Source organism: Galeopterus variegatus, unplaced genomic scaffold (genome assembly GCF_000696425.1).
Source record: "Galeopterus variegatus unplaced genomic scaffold, G_variegatus-3.0.2 Scaffold3909, whole genome shotgun sequence".
Taxonomy (NCBI): domain Eukaryota; kingdom Metazoa; phylum Chordata; class Mammalia; order Dermoptera; family Cynocephalidae; genus Galeopterus; species Galeopterus variegatus.
The window spans coordinates 93,481-107,187 of record NW_007730020.1 but is presented as its reverse complement, the minus strand read 5'-3'; the positions used below and the strand labels follow the sequence as shown (position 1 = coordinate 107,187).

The 13,707-nt window shown below is 47.8% G+C and overlaps 1 protein-coding gene across 3 annotated transcripts; it reads right to left on the bottom strand.

Moving 5' to 3' along the window:
- Nucleotides 1–2,787: 2,787 nt before the first annotated feature.
- Nucleotides 2,788–13,643, bottom strand: POP4 (processing of precursor 4, ribonuclease P/MRP subunit (S. cerevisiae)). Of its 3 annotated transcripts, none has more exons than XM_008586265.1 (7): nt 13,485–13,643; nt 11,395–11,447; nt 9,411–9,634; nt 7,877–7,954; nt 7,636–7,697; nt 5,760–5,861; nt 2,788–4,852 (listed from the first exon to the last, which is right to left on the bottom strand). In XM_008586265.1, the coding sequence occupies exons 1-7, from the start codon at nt 13,489–13,491 to the stop codon at nt 4,716–4,718; spliced, it is 663 nt and encodes a 220-aa protein (XP_008584487.1). In that variant the 5' UTR covers nt 13,492–13,643; the 3' UTR covers nt 2,788–4,715. The 3 variants fall into 3 exon arrangements, with proteins under 3 accessions (XP_008584487.1, XP_008584488.1, XP_008584489.1); XM_008586266.1 differs by lacking the exon at nt 13,485–13,643 and adding an exon at nt 12,595–12,626; XM_008586267.1 differs by lacking the exons at nt 11,395–11,447; nt 13,485–13,643 and adding an exon at nt 10,408–10,490.
- Nucleotides 13,644–13,707: the final 64 nt, after the last annotated feature.

The window sequence follows — 13,707 nt, the reverse complement described above, 5'->3', positions numbered from 1 at the left end:
CTCCTGGCCCAGGAGCTCAGGCTGATGGACCAGGCCAGGAAACTTTTTCTGTGAAAAGTATAGTGAGGGGCAGGTTTTTGCTCCTAAGAGCTGCCTCCTATCGCAGGAGAGTGGTGTCCTCTTTGGGCAGAGGTGAACGGGACAGAGGTGAACGGGACAGAGGTGAACAGGACAGGCCCCACCTCAGGTCTGTTCATTATGGACGCTCCTGTGAGTCGCCTATCTCTGTGCCTGTCTGCTTAGCACTGATTGTCCTTCATAGCTTGGGAAAAATTACCAAGAATGTTATTGACTCTCATTTTAATTTGTCTAGCACTCTTGTTAATGATGTCTATTTAAGACATCCATTAAAGGCCCATGAGGTTAATTAAATGGACAATTCCAATACAGTTCTATTAGAACCTCCTCTATTAAATTAATATTATAGACATTTAACAGATGTCTTAATTAGGCATTATAGTTAAGAAATGCAAACTAAATTAAAGCTAAAGCCATTGTCCAGAAAGCAAGCTTTTTATCATAATTTATGGCTTTTTGGAGGAATGTTCATGTTTACTCTTCAGAACCTGAGAGATCAGTCATTTGGTGATCTTTTCTGTATCCAGAAAACATTGGCCCTAGAGTCCCAAATCTTAAATCACAGTCCAGACATCAGAGCTGGAAGAGACTTTGGACACCATCTGGAGTCCACCATCTTCAAACATCAGTAATTGAAGAAACCAGCTGTGGTCTTAGATAAACACGCAGTTATCTGGGTCTCACTCCTGGAGTCTGATGCGGTAGTTTTGAGGTGCAGCCCAGGATCTGGCTGCTTTCAATATGCACCCTGCTGATTCTGATGCAGGAAATTCCAGGATCCCATTCCAGGAAATTTTGATCTAATCGTCCCACTTGACATTTGGTGACACTGAGGCCCCAAAAGGCTTCAGGAATGGGTGAACGGATCGGCAGAATTCCACATCCTGCCCCATGGATTAGAACTTTCTAGTAGTTCCTGTCATCTCTCCCCTCCCACTAATAAGTTGGTCAGAACCTCAGGAATCTTCTGTGGGTTTGAGACTGGTAGCCACTCCCCCAGCCTTCCCACCTCTCCTACCTGGCCTGAGCAGTGGGAAGTCCTTCAGAAGCCTTTCCCTGATGTCCTGGGTCCTCCATGGTTCGGCAGGCTCCTTCCCTGAGCCTTTTGGTTTGACCATGCTCTTCATGTCCCACAGCTGCCTAGACCCAGAGCACCTCCTCCAGGGAGCCTCCTCTGCTCACCTGTGTGCATGTTTCCTCCCCCAGCCAGACTGGTCCCAATGGGAGGGCGAGGAAGCTCAGCTGTGTACAAAAATGAAGGGGAACCCAGCAAGCCCAGGGCTTGGGCACTGGAGGGAGCAGCCCTGGGCCTAACTTCCTATATGAGCAGGTCATGTGATCCAGTGGTAATGGGAGCCCAGGGTCCAGCAATGGGACTGGCTGAACTGGCTAGTGGTCCAAACACAGGATGTGGGAGTGTGGGAAGGCCAGGCCAGCATCTGAGGATTGGGGCCAGGCTGGATACCCGAGCCTTCCTTGGAGGCAGCACCAGTCTGTCCTGGTTGGGAAGGCTTCATGGCTGCTATGGACTGAATCGTGCCCCCTTTCCCCAAATTCATATGTTGAAGGCCTAACCCCCATGGTGACTGTGTTTGGAGATAGGGTCTTTAAGGAGATAATTAAGGTTAAATAAGTCATAAGGGTGAGGCCCTCGTCCAATAGCAGTTGCTTCCTTACAAGAAGAGGAAGAGACAGAGATATCCCTCCCTCTCTTCTCACGCACATAGAGGAAACGCCACGTAAGGACACAGTGAGAAGGCGACCAGAGGTCTCACCAGAAACCAACCATGCTCGCACCTTGATCTTGGACTTTCAGCTTCTGGAACTGTGAGAAAATAAATCTGTTGTTTAGGCCTCTAGCCTGTGGTATTTTGTTACAGTGGTCCAAGAAGACTGATAGAATGGCCATGACTCACGCTGCCCTCGCCTGTCCCCAGAAGCCTCATCCCGTTCCTCCCCTTGAGAGGCTCTGGCCTGTCCTCAGCAGGCTCCATGCTGCAGTCGAGTCTCCACACAGAGTTAGTCCGGGGGAATTGTAAAGAGGCCTCAGGGCTCCCTCGCTCTCTGGGGAACAGTGGGTCACCGGGCTGCCACCTCCCAGCCCTGCAGCCTCCTGCGTCTAGGCCCAAGGCACTAACCACTCTTTCTCTCCACGGGCCTCTTTGGCACCTTCTCTGGGGTGCAGGTTTCTGTGGTGCATGAAGGTTTACACGAGGCAGATTTAGCTGTATCTCACATGGGCCTATACATCCAAGGCCTCAGCTCTGCTAGGGTCCTGCTCCTTGGGCAGTGGAGACAGGAGAGATAGGACTGCAAAGTACATTACCTTCCACGACAAGCCCCGTGCCGCAGTTGTGGGAACATGGCCTGCACTGATCCTTGCCCTGGCCTCAGTGCAGCTTGCTCCGTGCAGCAGTTAGTGCAGCTTCACCAGGACCAGCGCCCTGCCTGGCCTGGCCCTCCTCTTCCTGGGAGGATGGTGTGGTCCTTGCGGCACAGGACCCAGGGTTTCCTGGGTGGGCCATGGAGACAACAGTGGCTCCTAGAAACAGGTATGCACAGCAGGAGCGTTGTGGCAGGTAAGCATTCTCACCAAGTCTTCTTGAAGAGAGGGGGAGAGAAGTCTACAAATTAAACAGCCACTCACACAGAAACTTGAGTCTGCGCCAAACGAAAAACAGATTTCACATGGCAAGTGGTACCAACAACTTTCTGGAAAGCAACTGTATATTTACACAACATTGGACGCCTTTTACATTGCAGAGGGGTGGGTAAGAGCAGTATGGTTTAGGAAGTTATAGCACCTATGCTGTTACAAATGTGGCACTTTCAGATGGTTGGAGGAACAGAAGCCACTTTACACTGAAGATGGAGATTTCCTTAGTGGGAAGCCAGGTAATAAAGGGGCCACATTACGCACTGTAGCACAGCAGCTTTCTCATCCTGGCAGCCACCATGTAGTGAATAGCACGGCTCTGGAGTCAGACTATGGGGTTCAAATCCCAGCTCTCCCCTCTCAGTCAGCAAGACCTTGGGCAAGTGACCACTTTGAGTCTGAGTCTCCTTGTGGCAAAATGAGGATGGCATACCACAGAGTTCAGTTGCTGTGCCAGGTGACTGTGTCTGAGGTAGAGCTGGGACTGGAGCTCTGACTTCCTGGCCCATGCGTGCTTTACATGACAGGAAGTGACGACCACATGCTCACTGGGGGAGGGTGCCCAAGTGGTTTCGGAAGCGTCCTGGTGAGCAGTGGACACCACACACAGATGGGAGGAGGGTCAGGCCACCAGACCAGCCCCCATGAGACTCCGGCTGCACACAGACTTTGGGAGGTGCAGTGGCACAGAGCTTGTCCTTTCTGCTCTCCCTCATAAAGTCAGTGTTTCTCTTCCAATATGGGGTCTGAGTGGGAGATACCGAGAAACCAAAGCCTCTCCCAGTTTGAGAAAAAGCACAGGAATTTGCTGCCTTTTTACGCGGGGGATGCTACTGGCCTCACCTTGTGGTCAGCGCACACTTGCTTCTTGGGGGGAAAGGGTCATCAGTCCTTCTGAGCCATGTTCCTGACTCGTGTGGCTTTCCTAATACCAGGTGTTGGAAGACTGGTCCCCCACCTGTTCCCACTCCGGCCCCGTCCTGTTTTCACTCTGGCCCTGCACAGAGGGGCCTCATCTCCTGGCCTTACAGACACATTGCCACACATAGCTAGAGTCAAACTGCAAAGCAAAGTCTTCTGGCAGCAAAAATGAAACTAAGGTGTGAAAAGATACCATTGCTGGAGACTTTTGCTTCCCTAGCAGTTTAGACCTTAGAAAGAGCTGCAGTGTCTTCTTTTCCTTTCAGTCTACCTACATCTGGGGCCTAAGAGACTCAGGTATGGGAATGCTGTTGGAGGTTTAATCTACCTGTACCGGAACAAACATTAATAAGCACAACTGGACCTAGCATTTTTCCTCTGTGGTCCACCACGGTTCTAATTCCTGCAGTGAACGAGTCCTAAGTCACTTAGCCGCTTCACCATTCACTCCTCTTCTTGAAACACCAAAGGGAACCTCAGTTAGGTTTCAAAGAGTTTGATAGCTGGTACAATTTAAAGTTATGTGTCATGATGCATCACACCACTGTGAAGTGCAGCACCTGATGGCAGGTGCTTGCAAAGTAAAAACCACAATGCAGGCGCAACTTTGGGGTTCCCCTTCCCTTTTGATCTGGTTGAACTGAAGGGAGAGTTCCCTTATTCGTAGCCTGTTTATGCCTAAACATGTATTTTATTATTACATAAACAACTGATTCATCATAGAACATTCAGAAAACACAGAAAAGTATATAAAAGAAATAACGTAATGATTCTGCTATTTAAGTCAACCAGTGTTAATCCTGGTATGTTTTCTGCCAGTCTTTTCTCTCCATGGAAGTAACACATAATTAAGATCCCCTGGAAATCTAAATTCCTTTGTTCCCTGACTTCTCCACTCAGGACACTGTGCATCTCATGTTATTAAATGTTCTTAACTCTGATTTTCACTGGCTGGAGGTGGTCTATAACCGGAATTGTCCTATCTCTTCATTGAAAGGTAGTATTTAGGGTGTTTTCAATTTTCAGCTGTCATAAACAATCGCCTTAAGTAGCAAAGAATTCACAGATCAATCGTTCCCTTTGCTTTGAACTTTTTTGCAGACCGCTCACTTGACCGAAGCTGGAATTTGCTCCCATAAATGTAGGAAATAAAGTCATCGATTTCCACAGCAAACACACAGTTTCGTTTTGGGATAACTGAAAAAAAAGCAGGGGAAAACAGATGAAGAAAAAACTCTGGCAGTAAGTTCACCTCAATATAGATTATTATTCATAAAACATTTGTATTAAAAAATAAGCTAATAGGGAACGAGGAAACCCACAAAGGTAGCAGCACCAGGATTACACAGTTATTCTGCCAGAAGGCCAATTTATTCACATTCTAAATAGAAGTCCACACCTAATTTTTAGGGTCAAAGGCTATCAACAAAATTCCCAGAACCAGAAATTCCCACAACATCTGCCAGAAACAGATTTATCCACATAACTTTCAGATGGGTTCCTGGCCTTATGTTCCGTGAGGAAACCTTTATACCACTTCCTGAGGTTTACAATGTGAGCAGAAGAATACATAGGAAAATGGAAGGAAGCAGCAAGAAGAACCAAGCTCAAAAACTGAAGGGAAAAAAGCCTCCAACTGTGGTTTGAAATCTCTGGATTTGTGGGCAAGACGGGTATAGAAATCCCAGAAATTCAGAAGACCCAAAGTGTCTGCTGGAGCAATGCTGGCCACCAATGGAGCCCAAAGTGTTGCCACTATGGGTGCAGCTCTCAGAACTCCAGGGATAGGTGCTACTTTGGTTTCTTCCATGCTATCTGCTTTGCTACACTCCTTTGGGAGGTGGCAGCCTTTGGGCAGCTGGAGGGCTGCAATCCTGGGGCTCAAACAGACCCAGGTCTCTTGAGGCACAGGCAAGCAGCTCCTCCTACCCGTTCGGTCATTTCTGGATGGGGCTGATTGACTGTGCTCACAAATGCCCCTGGGGAGAACCAGAGGGGCAGGGATGGTCTACGCAGGCTTGGAATGCTGGGTCAGTAAGTATCTGCAATCTGTGTGACTCCAGACGCCAGAGCCCAAAACGTCCTCAGATATATGGTTACATACCTTTCAGGCGATCTTCTTTGGTGATAATTTTGAAAACGTGCTTTGTTTCCTGTAGAAGGATTCCCGTAACACCCACGTAAGAGGGGCATTTGGATTTTGTGACTGCAAAGGAAAATGGCAGTTCTAGGCTCAGGCCTCTGTACTGTTGGGGAAGCCACAGACAGCCAGTCCTCAGGGGTTGGGGGGTGCTGGTCCCACCCTCTGAGCTAGCAGAGGAAGAGAGGGTGGAGTCCACACCTTGGTCCATAGCTGAGCAGTGACCAAGCTGGAGGAGAACCGAGGCTTCCCAATCCCTTGCCCAGGGGCTTCGCAGTCTTTGGGCTGCTCTTACTAGGTGTCCTTTGGAGGGCCTGTGGCCATAGGGGTCTTGGGACGAATTCTGGTACCAAGAAGTCACACACATTCCCAGCACTACCAAGGCCCATGGTCTGGTTGTTCTAACAGAGCCAAGTCTCACTTGCAGGATCTGAATGAACACTCATCCATCACATACTCCCAGGATCTCCCGAACTCTGGCTGGAATGGGAGTCCTGCTGCAGAGCTGCCCAGCAGTCAGTGATGTGTGGGAACCACCCTTACAGGCAGCAGGCCCTTCACCTGGCCTGACCCCGCCCAGTACAGCCAAACAAGCGTTCACTGAGCATCTGCTGTGCGCCTGGCACCATCCTAGGTAGGTGCGGGGGGGTGGGGGGGGTGGGGGGGCACAGCACTGATGAGGAAGTCCTGATCCTGCTCTCAAGGAGTTGATGTTCTAATGAGGGTGTGGGGGGGTTAATGTATGGCATATCACAGACAATTATATTTTCCAATAGTGATAAGTGCTATAAAGAAAATAAGGACAGGCTAACGAAGGTGGAGGGGAGTAGACCCTCAGGGGAAGATACCTCCGAGTAGGGACCTAAATAATGAGAAGTCAGTCTGTGAAAACACAGGAGAGCCCTTGGGCAGAGGGAAGGAGCAAATACAAAGGCCCCGAGGCAGGGCCAAGCCCAATGTGTGAGAAGCAGAAAGCAGCTGCTCAAGAGAGCAGGACAGACCTTTTAGACCACAAGGATGCGGAATTTTACTCTAATATGATGGCAAGCCATGAGAAGGTTTAAAGCAGGGAAGGGACATGATCTGATTTCTGCTATAAAACCTTCACTCTGGCTGCTTGGTTGGGAGGATGAACAGTGTATTGGCCGGGAAAGAGTTAGGTGGTTTCTGAAGCAATTCAGGGGATATGACAGTTGTTTACATTTGGGTACTAGGACATCTAATGGATTGGAGGTGGTGGATTAGAAAAGAAAAAACATGGAAACTTCCTAGGTTTGTGGCCTGAACAACCTGGGCTTTATAAGCAGTACCGTTAACTGAGATGGCAAAAACCAGGGCAGGGGTTGATTTGAGGAGACACCAAGAGTTCTATTTCGGATATGCAAAGTTTCAGATGCCTATTGGCCATCCAAATGGCTATGTCAAGAGGACAGTTGGATAAATGAGTCTAGAGTTCAGGCGAAGGGTCTGTGCTGGAGATGTCAACTTGGGAGCTATGAGTACATAGCTGACATTGGAAACCACGGGACTACATGAAAGGGACTCTATGTTCAAGATTCCAGGCCATGGGTGAGTGCTAGCAGCCTCTGTGCCCTTTGGGATAATAACAGGAGTCCCTGTGTAGAGACGGTACACAGAGACCATTTAGAGTGTATCTAAAAAGGGGCCCGAACTGGCTAAGACATCTGTAATCATCTCCTAGTCTCGCTGCTGGTGATCTGGAGACCTCTCAAGGAAAGCACATGGCAAGAAACATGTCTCATACTGTAACACAAGTGCTGTGTTGCCACTGAGTGATAGTTTGAACATCTGGATGACCATGTGCTCTTAGGCAAATTACCTGAAATAATAGCACCATGAAGATCTGCCTTTAACAGCTTGGCTTGAATCATCTGTGGCTGCCTACAAGGTAAACAGAAGTAGTTAATTTATACCATGATAAAGATTTCTGAAAGAAGAAAACAGGTCTACAGCCTTCTACAGCCAGGCAATGCAGAGATCTGGCTCCTGAGGCTATATTTACAACAATCATAAGACTTGGGATCTGCCCCAACGGGCAAGGCTTCAGAAATGCAACTTACGTATCTGGCTTGAGACCATTGCAGAGGTCCCGGATGTACTGTTTCCAGAGGTCATGCAAAGGCAGAAAAAGACTGTACCTGTGGTAAAGTCAGAAACAGGTAAAAAGCTAGGCAACATAAGCTTGGGATTACAGTGTCCAAAGAGCACAGACTTTGGCTTTAAACCGAGAACTAAGATCTAGGATTACTAGGGATTGGGTGAAAATCCTAGTTTCACTTTTGATAAACTGCTAAAATCAAGCACCTTTACCTCTTGAACTTCAGTTTCCTCACTTGTAGAACCTTCTTGAAGCTAAGTTTCTGCTAATGAGAAGAGGAAGGAGTGGCCCTTCTTTACCCCTTCATCCTTCCTGCTGGTCAGATGCAGCCGTGACAGCTGGAGCTCAAGCAGACATTGCAGACCATGAGGAACATCTAAAGGTGGTGACCTGCTGGCTGGTCCCTGATGGCTGTGGGACTGCCCGCCATACTAGCCAGGGTGGCGTCCATCTGGGCTTCCTCTCACGAGAGAAATACACTTCAGTCTCGTTTAAGCCACTGTTATTTTGAGGCTTTCTGTTACATGACATTGCACTTTGTAAGCCCTCAGTAAATAGGTGTTGTTGGCTGTCATGCAAATCCTCATGTAAGGTAACAGGTTTGTCTGGAAGGTGAGTGAGCAAGTGTGGGAAGAAGAGGGGAGGGAGCAGGTGAGAGGACCCCAAAGGCTCTCCTGTGGGGCTATTATCACTTGCCTTGGTGCCTCATGGGGAATTCATTTACATGAAGCCATTGGTTAGAGAAACAAGAACCACAAACTCAAACACAAAGGGAGCTCTGCCTGTACGGACACCAGTGAGGCAAACCTGGGGCAGGTGGCAGCCCTTTCCTCCACCCAAAGCCCAGCTGACTTCGTGACAGGGGACATGGACAAAGTGACATACTCTAATTGTCTTCTGGAATGTGGGAGGTTATTTGGCTATAGAACTCTAAACAAAAGGCTACAAACAGTCCCAAGACATGCAAACTCAGAGCCCTCATCAAGGAGGGATGGAGTGTCAGCTGGAGGGAGGAAGATGCTCTCCCACAAGACAGTGATGCATTCCTTTCAGAAACTTCTGAAACGTGTAGGCAGCATCTCTCTTTGGCAATAAAACCCAAGTGGGTGATTTTGTCTAGTGCTATTAAAAGCCACCTTAAGAAATACATTAAGAAATATCAGTTCCTCTTTTCTGTCTAAGAAAGCTAAAAGACAAACAGCCTGTTGCCATGGGAAACAGACACACTTATGGCACCGGTCTTATTAGTTAAGGCTAGGATAGAAGCCAAACAGTAAGTCTTCAGTCTTACCCATGCCTTGCTATTAAAAGCCAAACCCAAACACAGTACAAATTGGTAAAGGAAGGCTGCCCCCTTGTGGTGGAAAGTGGAGAGGATCCCTTAGCTTAAGATGAGCAGAGGCTGCCTGGTCAGACACTGGGCTCCCAAAGTCCACACCCGGACCAGGAAGATTAAGCCACTGTGGGTAGAACGGAACAGGCAAGGCTTGGCTTACCTCTGTTGCTCTGGTTTAATGTCAAAGAGCCGCAGCTCCCTCCTCTGCCTGGCAGAGAGGCCTTTGGATTTCTTTCTCTTCTCCTTTCGCTTCCGACGAGTAAAGTACTCCAGAACAACGGCCTTGCGTTGCAGCTGGTCCTCACGGGCTTGCTGGCTCATGCGGGGTGTGCTTCGCTTCAGGAAGGCCCTGACAAAGGCCTCGGCCCGCTGGGCTCCCTGATGCTGCACAGGGACAAGGTGGCGCGTAGTGCTCACTGCTCTGGGCTGGGCAGCCCAGGATCCCAGGCACTTATCCCCCACCACTCCCAAGAGCCACTGCAACAGCAGATGGGGCTGCCTTTGCTGACCCATCTACCTGAGGCTCATAAAACTTCTCATCTGCCAAGTGTTTGCTATTTAGAGCTGTCAAGATGTGAAAGTCACATTCATATGCCAATTCGTGACAGTTTGTTCCACAAAACAGCCATGTCAAACACTGACTTCCTGTCCTGCTTCCCTGAATTATTCTCATGAGGATACAGAACTTTTATATTTGAAAAAAAAACTTCTCTCATCCTTGGCAGAGAGGAATGCTTGGAAAATATATGACAAAGATATTTAATAAGTCATGACAAGATGAAGGTGAGCTCAGAGCAGGACCAAGCTATGGCCGTAGGGGGAATGATCCTAACACCAGGAAAAACAGCAAAACTAGGTGCTCCAGGGTGGTCCAAGCTCAGGGAGTAGGAATTTTGACACTGTACCCACACCCAATCCTCTTTACTTGGGTTTCCAGCCCTGTCGATATGGTGTGGCTACTCTTCAAGAGGTTTGCTCCTGTACTGCATGGAGAAAGGAACTGTCAGGAGCATCTCAGGCTCTGTGCTCACTCTCTCCAACATAGAGCAGCAGTGTCAAGTTACCATAAATGAGCACAGGTTCTTAGAGAGGACTTTTGGGCAAAATAACTATCATAATTGTGTGTAATTCCCTAAAAAAAACCCTGCAGGAACCACTACCTCTGAATTTGGAGTTCCAACAATCTATTTCACACTCAGCAACGGGTTCCTCTGTCCTCTTGCCTGCCACAGTTCTGGGAAGTGCTCTCTACAGAGCTCCTGCCTCTTGGCTGGGCCATTTCCTGGGCACTTTTTGCAATAACAAGGCTTTGAACACTAAGATTGAGGCTAACTGACAGACTGACGCCAATCTGTCAGTAGTAATCAAGCCCTCTCTCTATGGCAGGGAAACAGGGGATGACAAGATATGATACACATAATCTTCGAGGTAGCTCACAGTAAGGATGGCAGAAACTCTGTCTGCCTTGGTTTTGTACTGTTAGATATTAACTAAAAATTAATATCATCATTATTACTATAAGAGGACGATTATTTGATTCTTTTAAATACTAAATGACCCTCTTTCATGGAGAAGCAAAATAAAGGTATACTGGGCTTTCAAAATCTTGATTTCAAAGTAACACACTCCAGCATGGAGTTATAACGCCAAGGTCAGGGGTTCGGATCTCTGTACTGGCCAGCCACCAAAAAACAACAACAAGGTAACACTTTCATTATAAATCACAAGTGAAGCTTTTGCCACACTGACAAAGCATGTTGAAGTATTCAGATATAAATGATAAATTCTACTTTGGAAATGTGATTTGCATATCTTTTTCAGAAGTGAAGGGGGCAAGTGATAAAGTCAAACAATGGTGCTCACTAGGTGGGCATGGCCTGGTGTCCCCAACACAGTGGAAGGGAGATGACACAAGATCAATGAGTTCCTATTTACCAAAGTTGACTTTGGCACAACAAGAAAGAAGGCCAGCATACAGGAACAGGCCATCCGTGCAACAGACCTTGACCGAGCCTAAGACATCTACTGGAAAGATGAGTAAGATGTGGGAAAGGACATCTAAACCAGTACTAGAGGCTTAGAAGCCACCGAGCCATCTTTGCTGTCACCTCTGTTGCTCCCAGACCTCTTGCCAAGAACTGTACCTGAACATCGAACTCTTTTGCCTCTTTCTGAGAAAGGGCATGGTAGATCACACCTGGGGGATTTAAAAACAGAAGAAGAAATGATCAATTCCTGTTGGGCATGGCTACAAGGCCCAAGACTTTTCTAACTATGAAAATAACTGTGCTTATACAGAAATAAGAGAAGATGAAGTTGGTATGAAGAGCAAAGCTTCAAAGCTTTCTTGGATGTCTCTTATCTTGCCCTCTGGTCATGTTTATCCTAGAAGTTCCAAGGGTATGATTTAAAAAGAGTGCTTCTCAAACTTTAATGTGTGTAAGAATCTCTGGAATCTTATTAAAATGTAGATTCTTGATCCCCATCCCCAGATCATGCATATCTAACAAGTTCCCTGATGCTGTTGCAGGTCAGCGGATCAAACTATGAGTTGTGTTGGTTTAAAATACCACAGGTTAGAAGATTCAGTAGTTGCTCACTGAGTCTAATGAAATAACATGTAAAAGTTATGTGATATAGCTGTCCAGGATGCGGATGGTTGGAAATACAACATTTGTTGACTGTAAGATGTTTAAATATAGGTTTTCCACATTTTAATATCTACAAAATTAAACTGTATCATATAATTGATAGCATACAATATGCCTTTCTTCAAAGTCAAAATATATATTATCAATGTGGCTTCAAACTCTAAAACCTTCCACACTCCTGTTTCTTACTTAATTTGTCTGAAGAAGAAAACTGTGACAGAAGATAGAGAAGGGATGTGAATGGAATAAGAATGGGGCAAAGGCCTGGATTAAGGGCCAAATGACTAGAAAATTTAATTTGCACTACTCTCTGTAAACTTCATCCCAACTCTCTTATGCTTCCCTCAGCACGCTTGATCAAGCAAATATAAACGTGGTTACACGTTTTATATAGAGTCTAGTTCTCCCTCAGATGGAAGATGGGGACTATAACCTATTTGTAGACAGCAGCTAGCAGGGCCTGTAACACACATGAATAACTACTTCACTTGTCACAGGTGCCTAGCATCAGACTTGGAAGTCTTTCTGCAACAATACACATCTAACAGTTACTGAACACTAATTACTTGCCAGGCACCCAAGTAAATGCTACACATATTTGATCGCATTATACTTTCTAAACAATCCTTTAAAGTAGTCATTCCTATTATGCACATGAGAAAATTTAAGCTCAGATATGCTGAGATACTTAACGTGATCACATAGGGAGTGGCAGAAGTGGAAATAAAAATTCTGATCCAAAACTCAGTCTCAACGGTGTCGGTGTCTACACGCCCGTCCCCACCGCCACCCCCACCCAGGCACTTCTTTCCTCTGCTCAAGTCTTGGGACTCGATATCAAGCCCTGGGTTAGTGATATCATTCTCAGCAGCTCCCAGCGCTTCACAACAAAGCGGGAAATTAGGTCGCACAGAGGAGCAGGGTCTTGACCGCGGTCGCCCAGTGATGTAGTGACCAAGTAGCACCAAGGCCTTGGGCCCTCCTCCTCCAGCACCACACACCACTGAGCAGATCCTGGGAGAACCTGCTTCCAGCCCTGACATCAATTGCTAGCTCAGAGGTTGAGCCAGGGCAACTCGCACTTCGGGCTAGTTTCTCTNGTCTCAACGGTGTCGGTGTCTACACGCCCGTCCCCACCGCCACCCCCACCCAGGCACTTCTCTCCTCTGCTCAAGTCTTGGGACTCGATATCAAGCCCTGGGTTAGTGATATCATTCTCAGCAGCTCCCAGCGCTTCACAACAAAGCGGGAAATCAGGTCGCACAGAGGAGCAGGGTCTTGACCGCGGTCGCCCAGTGATGTAGTGACCAAGTAGCACCAAGGCCTTGGGCCCTCCTCTTCCAGCACCACACACCACTGAGCAGATCCTGGGAGAACCTGCTTCCAGCCCTGACATCAATTGCTAGCTCAGAGGTTGAGCCAGGGCAACTCGCACTCCGGGCTAGTTTCTCTTATCTAAGGTGGGCCAATTCCCGTAGCAGTTCCGTTTGGATTTCGCACCGACAGCTAGCCTGGCCCATGTCAGCACTGAGCCCTCGACCCCTTCCACCTCCACCCCTCTGCAACTTCGTGGCCCCTCTTACTCTTCATTCTCGGACGGCTTCCGGTGCGCTCTGATGACGTGTCCTTAAATCCTCGCTCACTCCTTCCCTTTCTCCACTTCGTTCAGCAGCCTTCGGCCACCAGAATCAATCTCGTCAGTTTCCGGTGGACAGATTTCTTGTGCCCGAGGCCGAGCGTCACATAGTTAGCGGACTGACACTCTTTTACCGGCAGCTGGTGACGGAGTCGCTCGGAGATGGCGCC

Excerpts from the sequence above, each read along its gene's own strand:
- POP4 (XM_008586265.1), bottom strand. Across the intron at positions 5,862-7,635 it reads TCATGGTGCTATTATTTCAG|TCACAAAATCCAAATGCCCC; the intron begins GTAATTTGCCTA and ends TTTCCTTTGCAG. Across the intron at positions 4,853-5,759 it reads CAAAGAAGATCGCCTGAAAG|TTATCCCAAAACGAAACTGT; the intron begins GTATGTAACCAT and ends CTTTTTTTTCAG.